Source organism: Chlorocebus sabaeus, chromosome X, assembly GCF_047675955.1.
Source record: "Chlorocebus sabaeus isolate Y175 chromosome X, mChlSab1.0.hap1, whole genome shotgun sequence".
Classification (NCBI taxonomy): Eukaryota; Metazoa; Chordata; class Mammalia; order Primates; family Cercopithecidae; genus Chlorocebus; species Chlorocebus sabaeus.
This window is the reverse complement of record NC_132933.1, coordinates 130874361-130901491: the sequence shown is the minus strand read 5'-3', so window position 1 is coordinate 130901491 and position 27131 is coordinate 130874361. Positions and strand designations below refer to the sequence as shown.

General features: G+C 43.0%; 1 protein-coding gene across 1 annotated transcript in view; it reads left to right on the top strand.

The window, feature by feature from the left end:
• The window catches only part of SMS (spermine synthase), a 56785-nt gene that overhangs the window by 18163 nt on the left and 11491 nt on the right, over nt 1-27131 (top strand). The window contains exons 2-7 of the mRNA XM_007991283.2: nt 10925-11045; nt 15682-15775; nt 16290-16354; nt 20817-20992; nt 21719-21873; nt 22642-22731. Coding sequence (XP_007989474.1) covers nt 10925-11045; nt 15682-15775; nt 16290-16354; nt 20817-20992; nt 21719-21873; nt 22642-22731 — 701 coding nt within the window. The remainder of the gene's footprint in view (nt 1-10924; nt 11046-15681; nt 15776-16289; nt 16355-20816; nt 20993-21718; nt 21874-22641; nt 22732-27131) is intronic.

Genomic DNA, 27131 nt, shown 5'->3' with positions numbered 1-27131 from the left:
CTTGAGTAGCTGGGATTACAGGTGCCCACCCCCACGCCTGTCTAATTTTTTTTTTTTTTTTTTTTAGTACAGATGGGGTTTCACTGTATGTTGGCCAAGCTGGTCTCGAGCTCCTGAGCTCAAGCGATCCACCTGCCTTGGCCTCCCAAAGGGCTGCGATTACAGGTGTGAGCCACAGCACCTGCCCTGCTATATGCTTTTTTTTTTTTTTTGGAGATAGAGTATTGTTCTGTCGCCCATGCTGGAGTGTAGTGGCGCAGTCTAGGCTAACTGCAACCTCTGCCTCCCGGGTTCAAGTGGTTCTCCTGCCTCAGCCTCCCAAGTAGCTGGGACAAAAAATTGAAAATATTTATATCAATAGTTTTTGGGGTATAAGTGGTTTTTGGTTACATGGATAAGTTCTTTAATGATGATTTTTGTGCACCTGTCACTCGAGCAGTCTACACTGTACCCAATGTAGTCTTTTTTCCCACACCCGCTTTCCACCCTTCTCCTGTAGCCCCGAAAGTCCATTATGGCATTCTTATGTCTTTGCATCCTCATAGCTTAGCACCCCACTTACAGGTGGGGATATATGATATGCTTTTCCATTCTTGAATTACTTCACTTAGCCTAATGGCTTCCAGTTCCATCCAAGTTGCTGCAAAACACATTATTTCATTCCTTTTTATGGCTGAGTAGTATTCCATGGTATATATACCACATTTTCTTTTTTTTGAGACGGTGTCTTGCTCTGTCACACAGGCTGGAGTGCAGCAGTGTGATCTCTGCTCACTGCGACCTCCACCTCCTGTGTTTAAGTGATTCTCCAGCCTCAGCCTCCCAAGTAGCTGGGATTATAGGTACGCAGCACCACACCCAGCTAATTTTTGTATTTTCAGTAGAGATGCTGTTTTGCCATGTTGGCCAGGCTGGTCTTGAACTCCTGACCTCAAGTGATCCCCGCACCTTGGCCTCCCAAAGTGCTGGGGTTACAGGCATGAGCCATCACCTCCGGCCAGTATACCACGTTTTCTTTATCCACTCGATCAGTGGGCATTTAGGTTGGTTCCAGATTGTGCTGCAATAAACGTGTATTCATGTCTTTTTCATATAAATTCAATGGTTCCAAATTGAATTTCAAATAAATTCAGTGGTTCCAAATTGAATTGCAAATTGTGCTGCTATAAACGTGTATGCATGTCTTTTTCATATAATGGCTTTTTTTTTTTTTTTTTTTTAAGACCAAGTCACTCTTTTGCCCACCCTGGAGTGCAGTGGCCTGATCTCTGCTCACTGCAACCTCTGCCTCCTAGGTTCAAGTGATTCTTCTGCCTCAGCCTCCCGAGTAGCTGGGATTACAAGCGTGTGCCACCACGCTGGGCTAACTTTTGTATTTTTAGTAGAGATGGGGATTCACGATGAGGATTCACAAATTAGCTGGGTGTGGTGCTGTGTACCTATAATCCCAGCTACTTGGGAGGCTGAGGCAGGAGAATCTCTTGAACACAGGAGGCGGAGGTTGCAGTGAGCAAAGATCACACTGCTGCACTCTAGCCTGGGTGACAGAGCAAGACACCGTCTCAAAAAAAAAAAGAAGAAAATGTGGTATATATACGATGGAATACTACTCAGCCATAAAAAGGAATGAAATAATGTGTTTTGCAGCCTGTTGGCCAGGCTGGTCTCAAACTCCTGACCTCAAACCTTGGCTTCCCAAAGTGCTGGGATTACAGGCGTGAGCCACCGCGCCCAGCTTTGTTTCTCAGATAGTGGCTTTTTTTCCTCTGGGTATATGCCCAGTAATGGGACTGCTGGATGCAATGGTAAGTTTACTTTTAGTTCTTTAAGGAATCTCCATGCTGTTTTCCACAGTGGTTGTACTAGTTGATATTCCCACCAGCAGTGTAAAAGTGTTCCCCTTTCACCACATCCACACCAACATCTATTGTTTTTTGGCTTTTTAATAATAGTCATTCTTGCAGCAGTAAGGTGGTATCTCATTGTGGTTTTTGCATTTTCCTGATAACAAGTGATGTTGAGCATTTTTTTCATGTTTGTTGGCTGTTTATCTTCTTTTGAGAATTGTCTGTTGCCCATGTCCTTTGCCCACTTTTTGATGAGATTATTTGTTTTTTTCCTTGCTGATTTGAGTTCCTTGTAGATTCTGGATATTAGCTCTTTGTCAGATGCATAGTTTGTAAATATGTTCTCACACTCTCTGGGTTATCTGTTTGATGATTATTTCCTTGGCTGTGCAGAAACTTAGTTTAATTAGGTCCTGTTTGTTTATTTTTGGTTTTGTTGCATTTGCTTTTGGGTTCTTTTGTCGTGAATTCTTTGCCTAAGCCAGTGCCTAGAAGAGTTTTTCTGATGTTATCGTTATCTCCTAGAATTTTTATGGTTTCAGGTTTTAGATGTAAGTCTTTGATCCACCTTAAGTTGCTTTTTTGTATAAGGTGAGAGATGAGGATCCATTTTCTTTCTTCTACATGTGGCTTGCCAGTGGAGAAACCAACTTCTGAGACTTCTCCATTGCCTTGGCAACCTTGCAGTAAGTGGGATTCTGAAGGCTCAGCTTGTTAGTTTGGGATTTTTGGGGAACAGCTTTATTGAGATATAATTCATATGCCATATAACTCCTTTATCGAACATGTACAATTCAGTGGCTTTCAGGATATTTGCAGAGTTGTGTGACCATCATGACTATCAACTTTAGAACATTTTCATCACCTCAAAAACAAACCCTGTGCCCCTTAGCCATCACCCTTATTCCTCCTCACCATTCTTCCCAGCTTCTGGCAACCACTAATCTGCTTTACATCTCTATGAATTTGCCTTTTCTGTTTTCTTTTTTGAGGTGGAGTTTCACTCTTGTTGCCCAGGCTAGAGTGCAGTGGCACCATCTCGGCTCACCTCAACCTCCGCCTCCCGGGTTCAAGCGATTCTCCTGCCTCAGCCTCCTTAGTAGCTGGGATTATAGGCATGTGCCATCACGCCCAGCTGAGAATTTGCCTTTTCTGGACATAATAAATAGAATTACTTTTTTCAGTTAGCATAGCGAAAGCTGCTTTCACTTAGCATAGTGTTTTTAAGGTCTGACTGTGTTGTATGTAGTGTGTATCAGTACTTCATTCCTTTTATGCCTGAATAGTGCGTGGATAACCACAGTTTGCTTATCCATCTATAACTTGATGGAAGTTTGGGTCATTTCTACTTTCTGGCTATTACATATCATGCTACTGTGAACATCTGTGTCGGCTTGGGTTGTGTGTCATGAGCTTCATTTCATCATCATGCAGCTGTTGTAAAAAGGACTGGATACAGGGCTGTAAAGCCAAGCCGTTAAGGAACGCCAAAGGACCACCTGCTTGACCTAGAAATTCATTAAGCTTCTAATATCTGAGAAGTCTAATAGGCAGATCCTTTTTTAAAATTAAAAAGTTAAATTTTTAATTGTAAACTAAAATTTTCTTTTGTGAAATTGAAGGCTTTTTTGCATATCACTTGATTTCTGTAATCTGGACCTGCTGCCTGTCAGTCTTCATGCTTTTGATGGACCTAGCACATTCTGAGTTCAAAAGATGCTCTCAAACCCTTAGGCAGTGCTCAGCCATGGGTTTGGGTGAAAAGGAGACTTGAGGGATGCTGTGCTCTTTGTCATTCTTTCCAGAGGGGTTATGCCAGTGGCGTTGGTGACTCCTCAAGAGATACTTCTTTAACTTGATTCCTGAACAGGTACTTCTTTAACTTGGTGTAATTTATGTAAATTTTAGTGTTCCAGTTCTGAGTTTTGACCAATGCATACAGTTGTGTAACCACCACTATTATCAAGATTAGAAACATCTGAACGGGTTTTTAAAGCAGCTACCTGATTTCAAATTGGATGGGAATCCAGTTTCCTTTCCCCTTTTAGGTTTGGGGTCTATCAAGAAAAACCAGAAAGCTGCTTTATGTGTGAAGGGAAATTGTGCACAACCTGAGCCTGGCTCTCAGGTTATCTGACGTTAGGATCTGGGGTTTAGGAGAAAGGATGCCTGCATTTGTGCTTCCCCTTGCAGGATATTTGCAGACTGGCTCTATTGCCAGCCAGCTCACACACCGTCTTCCCATGGAGAGAGTGCAGATCTCTGAAAGGAGCAGGCAGGGAGGGGCTGGGTGTAAGCCTGACCAAAGGTGGGGGGGGGGGGCCTTGGACTTAGGTGGCAAAGTGGTAAGCATGGGTGGGGAAGGCGTGTGTGTGTGTGTGTGTGTGTGTGTGTGTGTAGGAGCACTGAGAATAAAGTGTGAGTGAGGGCATGGAGCTCTGGAAATCTCGGCAGTTCTATGGTGGCTGGGGCTGCAGTTGTTGGAGCAGTAGGTGGGCTGGAGGTTCAGCTTCGGGTCTTATCACTTGGCATGATGCGATGATGGGGATGACTAACCACTCCTTGGAGCCAGTTCTGGGAGAGACCTAGGAGGGAAAGGGGCTTGATAGTGAGGTATGAAATTTTCAGTCTTCATAACTAAAAATATGCTTGGCGAGAATAGAAATTCATCTCCCAACTTCACAAGCCAGGTGCTCCTTGACCATGAGAGAGCTGAAAGGAGTGTGAATGTAAATCTGTTCCAACCGCCTCATTTTGCAGAGGAGAATGTCAAGGCTTTGGCCTGTCGAGTCTGATGGCTGTGCCTAAGGGGAGGGATGGTGACCACACACAAGACAGTCGGAGTTGTGTAGCCTTCAGAAAGCACCCAGTGTGCTCATGGCCTGAGTTTTCTTAGCTAAAGTTTATAAAGTTGAAAAAACAGTCACAAGCCAAGGTCACAAGTAGAGAGGTTTTTTGTTGTTGTTTTTTGTCTTTCTGGATATGTGAGAATTGCATATTTCCCTAGGGCAGCCTCTAATGGAATTTAGTTAAGGAGGATGTTAGATTCTGAAAGCTTGAAGGAGGAGCAGGAATATAACGTGCATGTCTTTTTTTTTTTTTTTTTTTTTGCCAGGTGTGGTTTTGATTCAGAGTGACTCCCTGGCCTGGTAAGGTTGGCTAGTACAGCTAATCTGCTTTATGCACACAGGGCTGCGTACCATATGAATCGGTGATTAAATAGCAGTACAAAACCATGAGGGAAGGAAGGAACTGACGTTGATTCTGGGTTCTATAGAGGAACCCTACAAAGTAGTGTTTCTATTTTATGAGGAAATTAGGTCTGTAAGTGAAAAGTCCTGGCCAGCGAGTTTGGGTGGGGTGGAGAGACTCTGGTGGGAGGCTTGAGGGGGCCTATTATGGGGACTGTTAAGTGGCTGGTGATGTAACCATTGATGAGAGTAGGAAAGTAACAAGCCTGATTTTAATCCGAGACTTGTGATTGGAACAGTGCTGGGAGCAGTTGCACAGGAGGCAGGTTCCAGCTAGGTACACAGATTTGGGCTTCGGGCATCTGGAGCTGATACTCAGGGTGGGAAGAATGAAGTTCTCTAAGACGGGCATATAAATGGTTCCCTGGTAGAAAATGAGGCAGGAGGTGAAGCTTAGGACTTGATTCTTTCCCCTTCCTGTCTTCCCTCCCTTTCCTTTAGTAGTGCTGTATTTAATTTGGACCAGTTTATTCATTTTAAGTTATTGTTGAACAAACACACAAAGTAGGCAGTGGGCTGGAAATGGGGGCATTGCGTTGTTCAGTAGACAAAGGACATGTTTTGCCTTGGGAGAAGTCACTGTGTTTCTGAGCACTTTGGAAGGCTGAGCAATCTACTAGTTACAATATATTGTTCTTGCTTGGCCATTGAAGTGAATTTTCTGAGAACTTCTGCCAAAGAAGAACATTCCATCGGCCTAGTTTGGATGACTATGTCTCCTTGAAAGTAGTGTGATGAGCTCTTTTAGCATTTGAGTCTATCTTCACATTTTCTTCTGATTTGTGGACATTTACGATCTTGCTGTCCTGTCTTCTCAAGTTTGGGTATATTCTGACCTCAGGCTTGTTTTCACCTGAGTATAGAGCATGTAGTAGTTCTCAAGTGATTGTATTGCCCCTCTCCTGCCCTTGGGGCAGTTGGGGTGGGGGGTCTTTTATTGACAAGCAAAGGCATTCCTGACATTTACTGGGTATGACGGGTTACCAAAGTCCTGTGAAAGACAAAGACAGGGCAGCCTTTCTTACCACATTGTTAACCTTGCCCCTGATAGCAAGGAACCCTGATAGAGCAAGTCTGATTTGTTTGGTTATTTTACAAGTTCCATGCTAGACAGGCATAAAGGTTGAAATTTGGAATAATTCCAAAGCATGTTCTGGGGCATGTGCCAGGTTACCCTTGGCTTCAGTTAGTAAAGAGTTCTAACTTTTCTCAGCCCTTCTGTTGAGCATTTTCTATAACTTTTTGGTGGCTTAATGAGTATAAGTGGTCTGGAAATGGTAGGGGGTTTCTTTTCCTTTTTTTGTGTTGGGTGATTTAGATTAGTGGTTCTCAACTGTGGCTGGACATTGGAATTTCCCAGGGAGCTGTTGAAAATACTGATGCCTGGGTCCCACCCCCACATTTCTACTTAATTGGCCTAATGTGTGGCATTGGAATTTTTCAAAACTCCCAAGGTGATTATTATTTACTTTTTGAAATAGGATCTCACTGTTGCCCAGGCTGAAGTGAGGTGGCGCAATCATGGGTCGCTGCAGCCTTCACCTCCCAGGCTAAGGTGTTCCTCCCATCCGGTGGCGCAATCATGGGTCACTGCAGCCTTCACCTCCCAGGCTAAGGTGTTCCTCCCATCCCAGCCTCCTGGGTAGCTGGGACTATAGGGACGTGCCACTATGTCCGGCTAGTTTTTGTATTTTTGGTAGAGACAGATTTTACCACGTTGCCCAGGCTGGTCTCGAATTCCTGGGCCCAAGCGATCCTCCTGCCTTGACCTCCTAAAGTGTTGGGATTACAGGCGTGAAACACCATGCCTGGCCTCCCTGGGTGAATTATAATGCACAGCTAGGATTGTAAACCACTGGTCTAGATGTTCGTGAACCTCTGCAAAGATACAGTAATAAAGGATGATGAATTCAGCCAAATAAAATAATTTTTTATTTGCCCACAAAACATTTATTGAGCACCTGGGATCAAGATGACTAAGTGAGCCACCTCATGCTTTTGCTTTGTTTTGCCTTAAAAAGCCCTGATTTGGAAAGAGATACTACTGCGGAGTTTTCACCTCTAGCTCCCCTCCCTGGAGTGTCTTCCCCAAGGGCTGGGTGACAGGGGAGGCCCCAATCAGGAGGAAGGTGAGGATGAAGGGAGGTGAATGGTGGGCAAAATGATGGTGTCCCCATAAGGCCCTGCAGACACCTTCCTGGCAGAGCTAGCATGCTCAGATGCCCACGGGGACCCGGCAGCCACACAAATGAATAGGGCTTGTGGGTAAATGAGCTTCCAGAAACACGTTCAGTTTTGGCCAGTTTTTACTGAACTTGGCGGGTAAGCCTGTAGTGTGGGAACAAGTAATGCTTCAAATCAGATTTCTTGTGTAGTTTTTCCTTCAGTTTGAAACCTGACCGGAGGACTTTCTTTAGTCCACATGGTGCCTTTTTGTTAATTGTGCCAGTTAGGAAAAGGGGATGGCCTCTACACTGGGCTTGGCCAGCAGTCAAATCCTTTGCATAGATCAGACAAAGACCCCCCCTTTCCTTGGCCTAAGGGATGAGGTTCATCCCAGCTCAGCTACCCAGGCCAGGGTCCTCGTTCACTGCACAACCTGGTCAATTACACGCAGGGTGGCTTTGTCTAGATTGTTCGTTCACCAGCATGGGGGTTTGGGTTCTGTTTTGTAATGTGCCAACAGAACCATCTTGAGGCCATTTACCAGGAGTGATTATTTGTTTTATATGCTTTCAAAACAGAAAACATCTGTTCTAGCCAAGGAGGGATTGCTTAATTTTAGAATGGCTCTTCAGATTCAGGGAAAGTTCTGCCTGGCTCAGTACACTCAAGCCACCTCCACAGTGGGCTTGCCCACCACACTTCAGTGACAAACGCAAACTGAACAAGGTTAGTTTATCTTACCAAGTTTGAAATCAGATTCATTTTAGTGAAGTAGAATTCAGTCTTAAATGCTACAGTTCTGGGGATATAATTCAGACCTTGGCTTTTAATTTCCTGAAACCAATTTCAGAATAGCAAAGCAAGCTAGATTATTTTCTGCCAAATGACTTTCCCAGAGGCACAGTTTTGCTAGGAAACAAATGAGAGCTTAAGGATTCATTGGGCCACCACTGCTCGGTCTTTACAGAGGCTTGTGCTGCTGTGGAAGTGTGACGTGGATTCTGCACTGGTAGTCTCTCCCTGATGTGGGACTTTTTCTTGGAGATTCTTTGATTTTGGCCATCTGTAGGGCTTGACCACCCTGACATCCATCCCTACCCAAGTCCTCGCAAGTTTCAGCTGCATCCTCGCTTTGGCTAGCCAGACCCCTGCATTCTGAGGGGGAGGAAACCACTTCTTTGGGGGTGAACACCTGTTGGTGACTTTTGGAAGGGGTTCCTCTAGTTCTTAGGGTTGTCTGAAGTACCTTTGCTTTTTCTCTTCTTCCTCTCTCAATTGCTGATACCCCACGGGTCTCAGGGTTGTGGCCCATTTATTTCTACCTATACCCATGTGGGAATTTAGGGTTACAGTCTGTCATCTAATTTTGTTCCAGATGTTGTCCATGAGTTTTGGCTGGGCTATCAACTGCTCTGTTTGGCAATTCTGAATATTAAATTATGTTTTCACTGCCACTTTTAGTATTCTGTTTGCTGTTGTTAAAGTTGAAAACGAATTTTGGGCAGGTGTATTAGCTTGCTAGGGCTGCTGTAACAAAGTACTACAAACTGGATAGCTTACAATGGCAGAGATGTATTCCCTCACAATTCTGGAGGCCAGAAGTTTCAGATCAAAACGTGACAGGCCCATGCTTCCCCAGAAGGCTCTAGGGGAGAATCCATCCTTGCCTCTTCAGCTTCTGGTGCGCTTGTAGCTGTCCTGGGCTTGGCGTGTGGCTCTTAATCACTCCAACCTCTGCCTCCGTCTTATGTCACCTGCCCCCTTTTCTCCCTGTATCTTTTCTTGTCTCTTATAAGGGCACTTGTCATTGGGTTTAGGGTCTGGGTACCTGGATAATCCAGATGCTTTCATCTCAAGATCCTTAACTTAATTACGTCTACACAGACCCTTTTCCAAAGAAAGTCACACCCCCAGGTTCTGGAGATTAAGATGTGGATATATCTTTTTGGGGCCACCATTATACCCACTACAGTGGGAGAGAGTGAAATCTTCTGATTTTTAAATGGCAACTAATTTACACTTTAGTCTGTTCAGGGACTGGGTGCAGTGGCCCATGCCTGTAATCCCAACACTTTGGGAGGCTGAGGCGGGTGGATTGCTTGAGCTCAGGAGTTTGAGACCAGCCTGGGCAACATGGTGGAACCCCATTGCTACCAAAAATGTACAAATTTAGTTGGGCATGGGCTGGGCGCGGTGGCTCATGCCTGTAATCCTAGCACTTTGGGGGCCTGAGGCGGGCAGATCATGAGGTCAGGAGATTGAGACCATCCTGGCTAACACGGTGAAACCCTTTCTCTACTAAAAATAAAAAAAATTAGCCGGGCGAGGTGACAGGCACCTGTAGTCCCAGCTACTTAGGAGGCTGAAGCAAGAGGATCACTTAAGCCCAGGAAGCAGAGGTTATAGTGAGCCGAGATTACGCCAATGCACTTCAACCTGGGTGACAGAGGGAGATCCAGTCTCAAAAAATAAAAAAAGTCTGTGCAAGCCAGAGTAAGACATATCTGTCCATTTTGGCCTCTGAACTCCCCGTTTGTAGCCTTCATTCAGTGGCCTTGGGAACACAGTTCTGAGTCACTAGAGATAGACTATGCATAGTGAAAAAATCCTTAACATCCCAGTTCTAGTTTCGGCACTACTTAGTTTATGGCGGAAATTCTAATGTAATTTTCTTGGCAAATCACACTGCAGTCAGCTGTGACTCTATTTTTTTCTTTTACCTCTGTTCAGGTCACAGAGATGGTTCGTTTTGATATTTACCAGGCTGTTTTTCCCCTCACAGGAGCCAGCCTTCAGAGGGCTGGTGGGAAAGTAAAGAGTAATTCCTCTTGTCATATCTTGGTTCTTTGTTTTACATTTATTAGGGAATGCCTGCTTTGTAGAATAAACTAGAGAACAAATTGCATTTACCCCTTATTCTAAGTATTGTAATGTTGGATGTTCTTGAAGATCCTGGCTTCAAGTGAACCTGCAGAAGTTAATGTACTTTATGTGGGAACACTGATTGCACTTTTGGGAGTAGGACTGTGAGCAGGATGGGAGACAGGAAGATTGGCTTCTGCGACCATGGGGGTGGGGTAGGGAGACCGACAAGCCAGCAGGTTGTCCCATATGGAATCGTTGTCCAGTTTGTACCATTGAGAGCTATGTTACTGAGGATTACTGTTCGATATTTTTTTCCAGTTATAAAAGCAGCACATTGTTTTTGTAAAACATGGGGAAAAAAGCTTGTCATTTATATTACTCATCAGCAGTGGACAGGTATCCCCTTTCCAGTACCATGTGTCCTCATTAATTTATTTAACCTGAAGTGGAATCTCATTTGTTGTTCTTGCATTTATTTGCATTTCTTTAATTTCTGCTTAGAGTGAATATTTTGTTATGCTGTCTCTAGGCTGAATATGTCTACATCCTTGGCACAGCTATTTGTGGTCGGCTTTTGTGTTCTTACCATCACGTAATCTGGTGGTCTGTGTCGCCTTTCCTTGCAGGGTGGAGAATGTTTATCACTCATGTCATGACAAGGGATAAGTGACACTGACAACTTTGTTCAGGTTTTCTTTTTTTTTTTTTAAAGGTCAGTCCTCAAACTGTGCCTCATTGGCCTTCCTTCTGAATGTTTCTTTCTGACCATCTTGCCTTCTTCCCTTTGTTCTCCAGCTGATGGTGAGACCATTCTAAAAGGCCTCCAGTCCATTTTCCAGGAGCAAGGAATGGCGGAGTCGGTGCACACCTGGCAGGACCATGGCTATTTAGCAACCTACACAAACAAGAACGGCAGGTGAGCAGTCTCCGGTGCTGTTCTTCATATCTGGTCACTTGTGAGCAGAGTGGGTGACGGAGTGGAGGATGGGGGTGGCACCTGGCTTTTGTTTTTCTCCTTTGACATCTTTTAGGATGGGGCTGGAACTTGGTGCTTCTCAAGATTCTGCACATCAGAATCTCCTGGTGGCGTTACCGACCACAGGTTCTTAAGCTCTCGTGTATGTAGAGATTGACAGGAGGCCAAACATGTTTCCCAGACAAGTTTTTTGTTAAGACTTATTCCCAGAGTGAGCGTAAGGGAGGCAGCCCAGGAAAAGTTTTGTGGCTGACTCCCCCAAGGGAAGCTGCAGGTGATGTTTTGAAGGGAGTGATGTGAACAGTTCATGAGGTAGATGAGTAATTACAGGTATGCACCTAGTTAGTGGTGTGCAGATGTAGTGAGACCTCCTGCTTAATGTATCACCACCCTGAAGTGGCTGGTGAGCCCGCTCTTGGCGGGGACTTTAGCGTAATAGTACGACAGGGGCAGGATCGCTCATTGGGCTCATGCAAGTGGTAGGTCAACTCCCTGGAGTAAAAAGTTTGCGGTGAAACTCAGCCTCTTAAGTCCCTGGAGTAAGATTTACCATAGGATACTGCTTATCTTAGTGTTTCCCGGTCTCTTGGTCAGCAAGGATGATATCAGAGGGGCTGGGGTCTGGATGGATGGGTTGGTTGGGGTGCCCACCACCTGTGAGGACCCACTAGTTTGCAGCAGAGGCCCGTAGTGGGCATGCCTGGGCCTTCTCGCTGCAGGATGCTGAGCTGCAGACGCTCTTGCTCGGGTCAAAGTACGGTGGGTGCAGGCTGAGGGTACCTGCTCTAGGCTGGCCAGCAGCACTGCTGCAGGGCCCCAGGGGCAGCCTGCACAGAGCCTCAAGCAGCGCTTTGCCATCTTCCTGGCTCCTAGAGCCTGGTATTTCTGGAAATAAGTGTGTTATTGGGGTGGGGGGAGCCCAGGTCCCTTCTCTACACTGTTTCTGGAGAGCTTTCACGAAACACTCGTGCCTGGGCATTTCCCCCAGAAATTGAGGTCACAGGGCCTGGACATCTGGATTTCTCCAAAGCCCCAGTGGTTCTATGTGGCCAGGACCAAGAACCCCTGGCGGCATAAGCAGTTTGAAATGGCAGGCAGTGATCCCCTGGGCCCCTACCGCAAGAGTTCTTGATGCAATAGGCGGGTCTGCAACAGGGCCCAGATTCAATTTTCAGGAAGCTCCCGGGGGATGCTGATGCTGCTGGACAGCTGACCACACTTTGAGTAGCACTGTTATGACTGATTATCAGCTACTGCAGACCGTGGTAACATGCAGAAGAAAACCTAAACTAAGAAATGACTGATAACAAGAAACCAGTGCGTTGAGCTCTTGGTATTTCCTTAAATCTTGGTTTGTATTGTATCTGGACTGGCTTAGTATGTAAAACTGCTAATTAAGATTCTTAGTAATTTGCACTGTCAATTTAGAAATGTAATAGGGTGCGGGATATACTGCTTGGGCGATGAGTGCACCAAAATCTCACAAATCAGTACTAAAGAATTTACTCATGTAACTAAACACCACCCGTTCCCCAATAACCTATGGAAATAAACATTAAAACAATTAAAAATGTGAACTCCAGGATGGGGTATTTTCGATGACTTTTAATCTGTTACCTCAATGGGTACCCAGTACTGGAATTCCACGTGGCTTCCTTAATGTCCTACTTTCTCTCCCTTTGTTTCTCTATTAAAGGAAAAAGTAGCCACCTCCATTATATTCCAGAGACCTAGAGATGAGGGAAACCTGTGAGATGAGGGAAACCTGTACTTTTTGAGCTCACTGCGCCTTCCATTATTCTCTCTATAAGTCTCCATGGCCCACTCCTGTGGCATTAATTGGTGTTCTCTATCCTGATACCTCTCAAAGACATCCGAACCCCTTCTTCCCCAAGCCCAGACTTGTATTTCTAACTGTGCAGCAAACCTCCCTGTGTGTTTAGTAGATACCGCAAATGTATCTAAGATGATGATTTCTTCCTTATATGAACGCTACCACCAAACCCTCCTCTCCCCTGTGTCCTTTCCTTCCCTGCTCTGACCCAGATGGTCTCTTGGAAGCAGAGGCTGTAGCTGTCCTAGACCCTCTGGCTCCTGCAGGATTACACTCAGCCCCTCCCTGTACCTGCCACCTCTCACTGTTTTTACTGTGGTCCATCTTTTGGGGACCACAGCAAATCGGAACTCATCATCCACGGACTCCGGTGGCAGGCTCCTCAGCCAGCACCAGGTGAAAAGTTGCACTTTATCTCCTAAAGGCCTTTGCAGCTGGGCCCTGCCTACCTCTCTGTCACAATTATTGAAGTTTCTGCCATAGACACCAATTCCAGTTGTACAGAAGACTTAGAATTCCTCCCAGAAGGGGTTTTTGAGTGACAAGAGCTGTTTGGAAACTGCTTTGAAAAGCAATAAACAAAAACAAAAAAAACCCAAATGAACTGCTTAGGGTTTTGTTGTTGTTGTTGTTGTTGTTGTTGTTGTTGTTGTTTTTGAGACCAAGTCTTGCTCTATTGCCCAGGCTGGAGTGCAGTGGCGCAATCTTGGCTCACTGCAGCCTCTGCCTCCTGGGTTCAAGCAGTTCTCCCACCTCAGCCTTCCGAGTGGCTGGAATTACAGGCACTCACCTCCACATCCAGATAAGTTTGTGTTTTTAATAGAGACGGGGTTTTACCATGTTGCCCAGGCCGGTCTCGAACTCCTGGCTCAAGCCATCCACCTACCTCGGCCTCTCAAAGTGTTGGAATTACAGGCGTGAGCCACCGTGCCTGGCCAGCTTAGTTTTTAAGAGTTTTCTACTTGGTCTCCTTCCTCTCTCACTTGGTCAACTGGTACCCACCCCAAGGTGCCTGTCCTGAAACCTCACCTCTCCTACCCATGCATGGGCTTGGGGAAAGGAGCTGAGCCACCTTTATTCAGGTTCTCTATTCCCTTCCCCCCCGACCCTGGGCACATTTTTCCCCCTCTAGTTCTGGTTTTATCCCTAGGAGCACCTTAATCCTTGACTCTGCCTTCTAGTATTCTCTGTGTTCATGCTAGAACCACCCAAGTGGATAAAGGGGACATCATTTCTCTGTTGTTCCTTCACCCCTCCTCTCTGCTGCCAGTAAAGGAGGGAAAGGAAAGATGATCCTCTCATTCCGGTGTAGAAGAGTTTGTGGACTGTGGGCAAGAACTTGATTTTTGAGGTCACTTAAGGGCTGAAGGTGAAAAATTAACTAGTTTTGTTTTATTTTAAATTTTTTATAGAGACAGGGTCTCACTATGTCGCCCAGGCTGGAGTGCAGTGGTGCGATCATGGCTCTCTGCAGCCTCGATCTCCCAGGCATAAGGAATCCTCCTGCCTCATCCTCCCAAGTAGCTGGGACTACAGGCGTGTGCCACCGTGCCTAGCTTATTATTTTTAGTTTTTTTTTTTTTTTTTTTTAAATCCAAGCACACTGTCTGTATTCTCTGAGCATAATTCATCTTCTAATTTAGTATTTTTCAAACATTTCTTTACCTATAATTTATAGTAGGAGGTAATCATAACCCTGGAAATACACATCTGTGTAAATGCAAAACAAATACATGCATAGACCAGGTGCAGTGGCTCACACCTGTAATCCCAACACTGAGAGGCCAAGGCGGGTGGATCACCTGAGGTCAGGAGTTTGAGACCAGCCTGGCTGACATGGTGAAATCCCGTCTCTACTGAAAATACAAAATTAACCAGGTGTGGTGGGACACGCCTGATGTCCCAGCTACTTGGGAGGCTGAGACAGAAGAATTGCTTGAACCCAGGAGGTGGAGGCTGCAGTGAGCCAAGATCATGTCACTGCGCTCCAGCCAGGGCAAGACAGAGTGAGACTCAAAAAAAAAAAAAAAGCATGTAACTGAAACAAAAGTTTTATCGAGTACATCTTAGTGCATGTGATACACTCAAATATGTTTATTTCATTAAAAAATAAAAAGGACTGGTCAGAAAATTTTCTGTAAAGGTTGCTGTCACATTTTTAAAAAAACTCTTTGAAAATGTAAACCATTCTTACTTAGTCTGCAGGCTTTACAAAAACATACTGTGGGATGGATTAGGTTTGTAGGAACTTGGCCTGGATTTTCCAGAGTGCTTACTTAAATGAATTTACCTACCACCAGCCTGCAGTTAGGAAAAAATGACTCTGGTTTGAACTCTAAAGTTTAATTGGGAGAAACCAGTATACCCTTCTCCACACTCCCTTCGTATTAAGGCAGTGGTTACTAAACCTGGCAAAATTACCTAGAGAACCTTTTTAAAAATTAGATTCACAGAACTGCTACTGAATCACTTTCTGGGCCCAAGAACCAGTTTTGAAAACCTTAACTTTTGGTAATGCCCTCTAAACCGTCCACAAATGATTGGTAGTTTCTCCCCGCAAGACGCAGCCCTAGTAAGAAAGCAAAATGGTTAACTGTATAGTTTTAGGGAAATAAAGAGCAGTGGTCTTTTAATTGGGTGACATCTCTGTTTCTTTCTCTCTCTCTGTTTCTTTTTTTGTTTTTTTTTTTTTTGAATGCCCTGATACAATTCTTAAGCTTAAAATTATATTTTCCTTTGTAGCTTTGCCAATTTGAGAATTTACCCACATGGATTGGTGTTGCTGGACCTTCAGAGTTATGATGGTGATGCGCAAGGCAAAGAAGAGATCGACAGTGTCGGTTTTTCACTTTCATTTACTCGGTGTTTAAGGATCATAGTATCTGCTTAGCTTAGTGTTAAAATACTTTTCTCTTCATTGCTTACTTTCCAGTTAATTTTAAACTTTCCTCCCTCCACATAAGTGGTTTTAGAATAGAAGTAGTTGTTTAGTTGTTTTTAGGAACTTGGGTGTCAGCGTTCCCTTTTAACTGCCTGAGTGTGAGTAATCTTATTTTCCACTGGAGGGAATAGAAAACCTTTAACCAGGATTTTATAGCTGCAGTACCCTTTAGCCTTCCTCTTCCATGTTATTTTGTTGCTAACTTACACTAAGGTTAAGTCAGCAACATGAAGGGATAGTTGGGATGGGAGAGTGGAATTGGGCCAGGCCTACAGGCTGCTAGAGGGCAGGAGGAGGGACAGGTCAATCTTGCACAGCTCTGTCAACACGGCCTCAGTTGTTGGGTCTGTAATTTAGCTGTTCCATGCAGCTTATTCTGCAAGCCCATTGATTTTTCTTTTAATTGTAGATTTTGAACAAAGTAGAAGAAAGAATGAAAGAATTGAGTCAGGACAGTACTGGGCGGGTGAAACGGTAAGTCCACTCTTGAATGTCCTTTTATGTTTAATCGATTGAAACAATGATAGTTGGCTGGGCGCAGTAGCTCACACCTGTAATCCCAGCAATTTCGGAGGCTGAGGCAGGCAGATCACTTTAAGTCAGGAGTTTGAGACCAGCCTGGCCAACATGACAAAACACTGTCTCTACTAAAAATACAAAAATTAGCTGGGTGTGGTGGTGCATGCCTGTAATTCCAGCTACTTGAAAGACTGGTGCATGCGAATGGCTTGAACCCAGGAGGCAGAGGTTGCAGTGAGCCGAGATCGCACCACTGCACTCCGGCCTGGGTGACACAATGAGACTGTCTCAAAAAAAAAAGAAAAAAAAAAATTAGAATGACGGTGTTGTCCCCGGTAGTGTCTGCTTGAGATATGGGAAACATCAAACTCAGCACCTCCTTCTGGCAACATGGTGAACCGAACTGCTGGGCCCCTCACACCAAAACAAGATAGTGTATGAACATACATGTGCATGGATGTACACACAAAAATGCTAGGTAAAATGAAACTAAGGCAGAAAGGAGATAGGGACCAACTCCAAGGAGTTGGAACTGCATAAAGTGGAGACCCAGGTAGGGCTGCCACCTCATCAAAGGGAGCTAGAAAACACCCAACTTCAGTTCGAGACCAGCCTGACCAACATGGGCGAAACCCCGTCTCTTCTAAAAATACAAAAATTAGCCAGGCTTGGTGGTGCACGCCTGTAATCCTAGCTTCTCAGGAGCCTGAGGCAGGAGAATCGCTTGAGCCCGGGAAGCGGAGGTTGCAGTGAGCTGAGATTGCACCACTGCACTCCAACCTGGGCAACAGTGTGAAATTCCATCTCAAAAAAAAAAAACCAAAAACCTGACTTGGGCCCTTCCCGGAGAGAGAAAAGGTCACTTTTTCTCCTTCAGGGCCCCAGAGTAAAGTTAAGCAATTTTAAGAGACTCCGACCAGGTGGGGTGATAAGAAAATTTGCCTCAAGGCTTTCAAAGAAGAAAACTTTCCAAGGTACTAAGAATTGATAGGCCGCCAACCTTAAGCTGCCATAGGCAGGTTATTTTCAAGTGATCATTTTTAAGGAAAATGAAGCTCTCCCTATCAAGTGGAATGGGCACTAGCCCCACATGGCTATTTAAAGTTAGTTAAAATACACAATTCAGTTCCTTAGTCACAATAGCTAGTGGTTAGTGTCTGCCATGTGGGACAGTACAACTACGGAACATTTTTATCATCTAAATTTCTGTCGGACACTGCCGAAGTGTTTGCCAGTGGTGTCAGATTTTAAAAGAATGCAGTTTTGACTTCTGTGGGAAGGAACTAGCGGGAATTAAGTAGTGCTTTGGATAGACAGCATGTAAATGCAGGACAATTTACTCTTGCCCTGCCTTGGTGGATCCTCACCAGGCCTTAAGGCATAGAAGTCCTGTCCCTTGCTCATAAAATTAACCTCATAGTTGCAGAGACAAACACAGAGGGACTTCCTCATTGCTGAGCAAGGGGTATATAGGTTTCTCCAGTTCATGGCCCTTTCCAGAAGGAAGGAATCCTTATTGGCAAGTGTTAGGATGTTTAAGTACTTAATTACTCACCATGCTGAGTTTGATCAGCCCATAAGAGAGCTCTAGAGCAGATGTAAGATAACTAGGTAATTGTTTAATCTCCTGTAGTTAAAGAGGAAAGCAGGAAACTGAAAGTGAAAAGAAGACGCCACGGTATAGAACTGTCTACTTTTTTGAGATCTGTTAGAGCATTCAGGTTCTTTTAGAGCACCCGAGCTCAGTTTAAGGTCCCTAGCCATGTCTCTCACCCTTCATCTTCCTTTAAAAGCACATCCACACCCATATGCCCATATCACTTTTTGGACATCTCATCTTTTCCTGTTTGCAGGGTTTTCCTTATCTACACCCATTTGCAATGAACAGGTTCCCCACTGTCAGAATGGGTCTTAACTTGATGATAATGAATTGGTCCACATCAAAATGTGGTCTGATTTTTATCAGTTACCTCTAGGAGTGGGTAAACAGAATACATTTATGGGCTTCAGCTTTCGTGAGAAGTCTGGTTCTTTTGTTTTTTGGTATAAGAGTTTTCTAAGAGTGGAGTTAAGCTTTAGATCTTCAAAATACCTTGCCTATGCTTGTCACAGTTTTTATTTTCATGAAATAAGGTTGATGAGAGCTGAAAATTGGGAATATTTTGTTGTAAGCCCTTTGTTACTGGCCTCAAAAGGACAAGGATTGCTATACTTTTTTTTTTTTTAAATGTGGAGAATAAAGATCAGAGGTTAAATGTTAGAGATGAAATCATTAACAAATAACCCGTAACATCTGAAATGATTCCCCTTTGTTAAGTTAAATCTGAATTTTTGACTAAGAAGCTATGGGATGTACTTGAATTTATTTTTGTTTTCTGCTTTCAAGTGAAAAGGAACAAGAAAACAAGATCACATAAATTAACTTTGATTTTAAAAGGTTCTTGCAATTTACACAGTATACCTGAGGCCTGGGCTGTAATCTGCCTGAATTGGTATAGTCCAGTTTCATTTTTCAGCAGTGAAGTTTGAAACGAGTTTGATAGGGGACTCCATAGTACCTCCTGGTAGCCCATTATAGGGCTGCCAGGGAGATGCCCTTTAATGCTAGGTTGAGCACTTCATCAGGGTAACGTCATTTACATCCTGTTAAGATGCTTTTTTCTTTGCCAGTCTTTAAAAACCATAGTGTTACAATCTAGAAAAGAGCTCTTCACCTTAGCCAAGGCACTATCGACACAATTGAGAACAGACACTTTATTTTCAGTGGGTTTGTCTGTAGTGCAGTAATTTCCCATAGCTGGCTGGCTGTCAAGGAGAGGGTAGTCTTCCTCCCCTGGAAGTGAGTGAGTTTGTCCTTCTTCCAGTGCCATGGGTGGCTCACTCTCATCTCACTCCCCACCATCAGCCAGGGGTAGAAGAGGCTTCCTCCAAGTCCTGTTTGCCTGCTCTCTAGCGGTTGTCCTGATTGGTGCTTCACATTTTCCAATTTACAGGAAAAACCCTCTAGAATGCCTCACATTCTTAAAGCTGAATTTGTTCACATGGAGTCTGGTAAAGAAGTGGTTAAATCAAGAGTTGTCAGGATTACATGAATTTATGGGAGTTTGCCTTTTCAATCTCAGTGTTCTTTATAGATGTTAGTATTCCCTCATAGAAAGCCTCGTTAACTTGTAACAGGTTTAGACTGTACTCTTGGAATCTGGTGAGCAGGGAAGGGAAAGAGACTCATAGGAGTAAGTCAGGCCGCATATCCCAGCATTTTAGATATCTACAACTGTGCATCTTGGCGTTTTAATATCGAACACTACTGTGTTTGAGAACACATGACTCATGCGGTTGTGTTATGTATGCAGTGAGCTCTCCTTTTCTTTGTGTTTGACTTGCCAAGCCCCTTTTCCAAGTCTGTTTTTTCCTGTCATTTAGTGTCCTCTGCTGGTACTTTCTAGTACATCCATCCTGTGAAAAATACCGGGTATTTACGAAAGAATGAATGAAAAAGTCATGTTGCAGCCTCTCTAGTAGTAACTGGTTCAGGCCAGAATCTTCTACATGCTAAAACCACTGGTAAAGGTTTGTTGGGGGTGAGGACTTTCACCTAGTTTCAGAGGACCACCCCACAACCTGCTTAGTAATTTCAAAGGGTGAAAAGGTACCTTTGCAGATGGAGAGATCTCATGAATACCATTTTAACCAAGTGATCACAGACTTAGCATCACCAATAATAGGACAAATACACATCTTGTGTTCCCGATGTGATGCCTGTGTAATTAATATATGTCAACCTGATTCTAACCATGAAGAGTGAGAGATTATCAGGTAAACCCATATGAGTCATTTTTCGGCAGAATAGCTGGTCTGTGCTTTGAGATCTCAATGTCATGAAACATACCAGTAAAAAAAAAAAAAAAAAAAATTCTACGTTACATGAGTATAAAAAAGAAAAAAATAATAGGGACATGCAGTGTATGAACCTTTATTCAAGAGCAGAACATCTATAAAGGACATAACTGGCATAATTGGGGACACTTGAAGATGGACTCTGTACTAGATAACCATATGATACCCATATGAACTGGTGTGAATGTGGTAATGTCAATGCAGTTATGTAGATAGTCTTAAGAGACGGATACTGCTGGAGCATTTGAAGTATGAAGTGTGCAGTGGCCATCTTCTTCAGCTTTTTGTTAGAGAAAATCTACAGCATGACAGGATTTTTTAAAAAGTGAACTGTGTACAATAGTGGTCAACATTTGGTGGTGGCCGTGATTATATAAAACTAAAAGCCCAAGCTTTGGATTCGTTTTGTGCTTGTCAGAAGTCGGCATTCGTGTGACTTTCTTTTGCATACTCTTCATCCCAGGTCCACTTGTAAGGCAGTGTTCTAGTAAAGTACATTGCTGTTTTTCTCTTTTTCCAGATTACCACCCATAGTGCGAGGAGGAGCCATTGACAGATATTGGCCAACCGCTGATGGGCGCCTGGTTGAATATGACATAGATGAAGTGGTATATGACGAAGATTCACCTTATCAAAATATAAAAATTCTACACTCGAAGCAGTTTGGAAATATTCTCATCCTTAGTGGGGATGTTAGTAAGTATTCCATCCCTGCCCCGATCACATAACAAAGTGGTGATATATTAGATGATGGTGTTTTCCTGACAGTTATTGCTGTTGTGGATTTGTTTGAGTTTGTTTCTGACACTGCTGGTGTTTGAGATGCACATTTATGTCATATTAACCTGTGGATTGTCTGGGCTTTCACATAAACTTCGTCTTGACATTGCCTCCTTAGTGATGAGTATTTGGATTGTGTTTCAAAAGAAAATGCATTTGCGTATTAAAAAAAAAAAAAACTTTTTGTTACAGAACAGTTGAAACCTAAGTAGACAAATTGGTGTGATGAACCCGCATGTACTCACCGTTGAGTGTGAACAATTATCAACTCCTAGCCAGTCTTATTTTGCCTAAACCCCAGTCTACTTTGTCCTTCTTGTATTATTCTGAAGCAGCTCACAGATATCATATTATTTCATTTGTTAAGATGTAACTGCTTTTAATTATTTGGTATATTGACACATTTTTAAGGCTGGATTTTCTTTCCACTGACTAATGTCCATTTGTATAAGGTGTCAGATGATCAGGGTTGATGAAAAAGTCCGCAGTGGAAAAAAAAAGCTTGCATATTGTTCACAGTTTTAAAAAATTGAAAATGAAAAATTTACGTTTTGGGCTAGATCCCAGCACTTCAGTGTGGCGGGGCCAGGTGGTTTGTGTGTGAAGGTAGACTCACCATTTGGATTTGTTTCTCCTCCCTAGATTTGGCAGAAAGTGATTTGGCGTATACCCGGGCCATCATGGGCAGTGGCAAAGAAGATTACACTGGCAAAGATGTACTCATTCTGGGAGGTGGAGATGGAGGCATATTGTGTGAAATAGTCAAACTAAAACCAAAGATGGTCACTATGGTAGAGATATCCTTTGTTGTATGAGAGAACAAGTTCAGTGGGCTTCTTTTGTTACCTTCCTTCCTTTGGTGTCTCACAACTCAAATTAATGTTACCAGAGACTAGAGGCAAATGTGTTACCCAGACTGCTTTGAACAGACAAGTTAGTAACAGTACCCTTTTATGTGGCCATCAACAAAGAAATAATCGGCTGGGCACAGTGGCTCATGCCTGTGATCCAAGCACTTTGGGAGGCCGTGGCAGGTGCATCACCTGAGGTCAGGAGTTCAAGACCAGCCTAATCAACATGGCGAAACCCTGTCTTTACTAAAAATAAAAAAATTAGCCAGGCATGGTGGCGGGCACCTGTAATCCCAGCTACTTGGGAGGCTGAGACAGGAGAATTGCTTGAACCTGAGGTGGCAGAGGTTGCAGTAAGCCAAGATCGCGCCACTTCACTCTAACCTGGGCGACAGAGTGAGACTCCGTTTCAAAAACAAACAAATAATCTACCTAGTTGAGGATTAAAGAGCAAATGACTTTGATACTGTGTCTGCTGCCCAGCAGTTTCCAAAATGACTTCCCTAAAGCCATCTCATGAGGAGAAAAGAAGATTCAGTTCCTTTTGCATGTCCTTGGTGTGAAAATAAAGTCACTCACTGCCTCATTCATCATTTTGTCAAATTTGTGATACCCAAGTTAGCATTATAAAATCTTTGTCTTAACCCTTTCTTTAAAGTATTACTATTTCAGAATTCTTTGATATACCCAAATTCTCCTTAACCTGTTTCGGACATTGACCAAATGGTGATCGATGGGTGTAAGAAATACATGCGAAAAACGTGTGGCGATGTCTTAGACAATCTTAAAGGAGACTGCTATCAGGTAATTATGTTTTCTGGATAATATAGTTTTAAGTCAACTGATAATATAATTGATTTAAGTTATTGATCAGAATCGCGCCTTATTAAAACAGCTTTTAGTGTAATTGGTTGAGAAGATAAATACGTCATCTGTCTCTTCATGTGAGTTATATGTATATTTGTATTTAGGGTACACATGTACCAATGATGGGAATGCACCAACTCCAGATTCTCTGAATGGAATAAAATGAATTCTGTTTTTTGTGGGTTTTGTTTGTTTGTTTGTTTGTTTAATACTTCTAGGGTACCTGTGCAGAACATGCAGGTTTGTTACATAGGTATACATGTGTCATGGTGGTTCGCTGCGCCTGTCAACTCATCATCTAGGTTTTAAGCCCTGCAAGCATTAGGCATTTCTCCTGATGCTATCTCTCCCCTAAGCCCCTATCCCCCGACCAGCCCCAATGTGTGATGTTCCCCTCACTGTGTCCATGTGTTCTCATTGTTCATCTCACACTTACAAGTGAGAACATGCGGTGTTTGGTTTTCTGTTCTTGTGTTAGTTTGCCGAGAATTATGGTTTCCAGCTTAATCCATGTCCCTGCAAAGGACATGAACTCGTCCTTTTTTATGGCTGCATAGTATTCCATGGTGTATATGTGACACATTTTCTTTATCTAGCTTATCCTTGATGGGCATTTGAGTTGGTTCCAAGTCTTTGCTTTTATGAATGGTGCCGCAGTAAACCTACGTGTGCATGTGTCTTTATAGTAGAATGATTTATAATCCTTTGGGTATATACCCAGTAATGGGATTCCTAGGTCAAATGGTATTTCTGGTTCTAGATCCTTGAGGAATTGCCACACTGTCTTCCACAATAGTTGAACTAATTTACACTCCCACCAACAGTGTAAAAGCATTCCTATTTCTCCACATCCTCTCCAGCATCCGTTGTTTCCTGACTTTTTAATGATCGCCATTGTAACTCCAGCCTGGGCCGCAGAGCGAGAATGTCTCGAAAAGAAAAGAAAATTTTAATTAAAAAAACCTTAATAATAATAATTTAAAAAGAAAACCTTAATAGTAAAATCAAGTAGTACACAAAACTAAAGATTGCTTTTACATATGTGCAAAATTTCCAAGTAAAATAATAAGCTAAATCTGTCATCTTAAGGAAGTCTATATTATGCTCAAGTAGGATTTAGTTAGAAGTGTAAAGATTTGAATTTTAAGAAATCTGTCAACTTAATTCATTATGTGAATAAAGGAGGAAAATAACAGATGACAAAGAATTTGAGAATATTTAGCAGTCATTTTTAATAAAAACTAATGCAGTATACTTATGTAAAATTAGCCAGGTGTGGTGGCGTGTGCCTGTAATTCCAGCTACATGGGAGGCTGAGGCAGGAGAATTGCTTGAACCCGGAAGGTGGAGGTTGCAGTGAGCCGAGATTGCACCACTGCACTCCAGCCTGGGCAACAGAGGGAGACTCTGTCTCTTAAAAATATATATATATATATATAAATAAAACAAATCAGTACATGTACTCCCTGAATCTAAAATAAAAGTTAAAGTATGAATTACTTAAATAAAATTGCAATAGAGATGAAACTACCTAAACATTAGTAGAAATTAGGTTATAGTAAATAGAAAAATAGAAAATATAATAAATATAATAGATAGCAGAAGCCATTTCCACTGAAAATAGGAAGAAGATGAGGATGCCAATTATCTTTTTCACATTGTTTTTTGAGGCAGCTGAGATAGTAAAGTAGAAGGATGAAAACAGTATAAATCTAATTATTTGCAGATGATATGAATACTAGAAAAGCCAGGAAACTTACATAGAAAATTATTTGAATTCATGAGAATTTGGTAAAGTGATTGGATAAAGCCAGCCTAGATTTTTTTCTCTATACTAAATGCTAAATCATTTAAATAGGATTTCCTTCCCATCCATTTCCTTTCAAAGTAATCAAGTGTTAAATTCCTAGGAATATATATTTAACAAGAATGGTATTGTGAGACTGGTATGAATTATATTAAGATCTTATTGAAAGACATCAAAGTCTGAATATGTGGAGAGGCATGCTGTATTTCTTGTATTGAAATAACAGAACAGGCTGGGCTTGGTGGCTCACCTGTAATCCCAGCACTTTGGGAGGCTGAGGTGGGCAGATCACTTGAAGTCAGGAGTTGGAGAACAGCCTGGTCAACATGGTGAAATCCCATCTCTACTAAAAATACAAAAATTAGCCAGACGTGGTGGTGGGTGCTTGTAATCCAGCTACTCTGGAGGCTGAGGCAGGAGAGTGGCTTGAACTCGGGAGGTGGAGGTTGCAGTGAGCCAAGATTGTACCACTGCACTCCAGCCTGGGTAACAGAGCAAGACTCTGTCAAAAAGAAAAAAAAAAAACAACAACACAGAACAATGTCTATTTCTTCTCAATTTATTATGTGTAATCCCAAGGAGAGGGGAGGAGTTTAAAAGTAGACCAACTGATTTTAAAGTTTATTTGTAAAAACAAATATCTAAGAATACCCAAGAAAACTCGAAAAAAGAATCATAGTGTGAAGCGAAATATGTCCTATTCATTGTTAATGTACTACAAGGCACAGTAATCAAATAGGAAGTATGAAAGGAATACACAATACCTAGGAATGTCAAAGGAACTTGAGCAGGTCTGAGTATGTATTCCTACACACTGCTAATATGGTCTAAGATGCATTTCAGTGGACTTGGGAAAAGGTTTGGTTGAGTTAATGTGCGATGTTAATCATGCGATAATGAGTTAACCATCTGCATGAGAACCAAGTTAGCCAACCATAGAAATAGGAATTTTGGTGACTTAGGCTCTAAATGTAAAAACTAATACATTTAAGACAATTTAGAGTACTTAACCTTGGAGTTGGGAAATCTCTTAAAGATAGGACACTCAAACTGTTAATGGTATTACGTTGTCCTTACCAAGCCAAAAGTTCAGACTAGAAGAAAGACTGGTAACAAGCGTGACAGGGAATTGATCCCTTGAATCATGCAGAGTCCCTACAGCTTCGAAATGAAGTTAACTAACTTTAAAGTATAAAGGGTATATTTACTGGTACTTCTCAGAATAAGTCAAATAACCTGTAAAAAGTACCACAAGACAGGCCGGGCGCATTGGCTCATGCCTGTAATCCCAGCACTTTGGGAGGCTGAGGTGGGCGGATCACAAGGTCAGGAGATCGAGGCCATCCTGGCTAACACAGTGAAACCCTGGCTATACGAAAAAATAGAAAAAATTAGCCGGGCGTGGTGGTGGGCACCTGTAGTCTCAGTTACTCAGGAGGCTGAGGCAGGAGAAAGGCATGAACCCGGGAGGTGGAGCTTGCAGTGAGCCAAGATTGTGCCACTGCACTCCAGCCTGGGCGACAAAGCAAGACTCCATCTCAAAAAAAAAAAAAAAAAGTACCACAAGACGGTCACCCCTGTTGGTGGCCCAGGAAGTTCTTGTGAAAACATTAGCAACAGACTTCACAAAATTTAGTAGAGGAGCAATATTCCACGCTGAGGAGGAGACAGGTGCTCATATGCATTGCTGTTTGACATGTGAAATGCTATCAAAACCGAAACACATGGCTTCTACCCTGTGTTTGAGCACCCAGCCCACAGTTAAAAAGGTGTCACTACAAGGTTTTATTATAGATGTGCTTGTAGTGGCCAAGGCTTGGCGATGACAACAGAAAGAACGTTTTTAGTGGAATGGCATATTTTTAAAAATGTGTTATTACCTGGAGAGATGTTCGGTGAAAATGTTCAAGTTCCGAATGATGTGCGTGATCCAAATTTTACAAAAGAGCACATATATTTGTATTTGTGTGCAAGTATTTGTAAGAATCTCTGTGAACGTATGGAAAAATTATGAGCATATCAAACAGGATTCATAGTGAATTGAAGGCAACTGTGGTGTTAGTACCTCCACAGGTATGATGCATTAAGTGAGACAAGTTATAAAACAATAGGACAGAAAAGTCCCAGTTTCTTACAACTGTGAGGCTATAAGAAGAATGATGAGAAACAACATGGGCTAGGTTATTTTAGGGAATTGCGGTGAACTTTTTTTGGTTTTTTTTTTTTTTTTTTTTTTTTGGAGACAAGGTCTCGCTCTGTCACTCAGGCTGGAGCGCTGGAGGCAGTGGTGTCATGATCATGGCTCACTACACCCTCGAACTCCCAGGCTCAAGCGATCCTCCCACCTCAGCTTCCTGAGTAGCTGGGACTACAGGCACATACCACTAGGCCCAGCTGGTTTTTCTATTTTTTCTAGAGACAGGCTTTTACCATGTCGCCCAGGCTGCTCTAGAACTCCTGGTCTCCAGTGTTCCGCCCACCTCAACTTCCCAAAGTACTGGGCTTACAGGTTTTGGGCCACTGCTCCTGG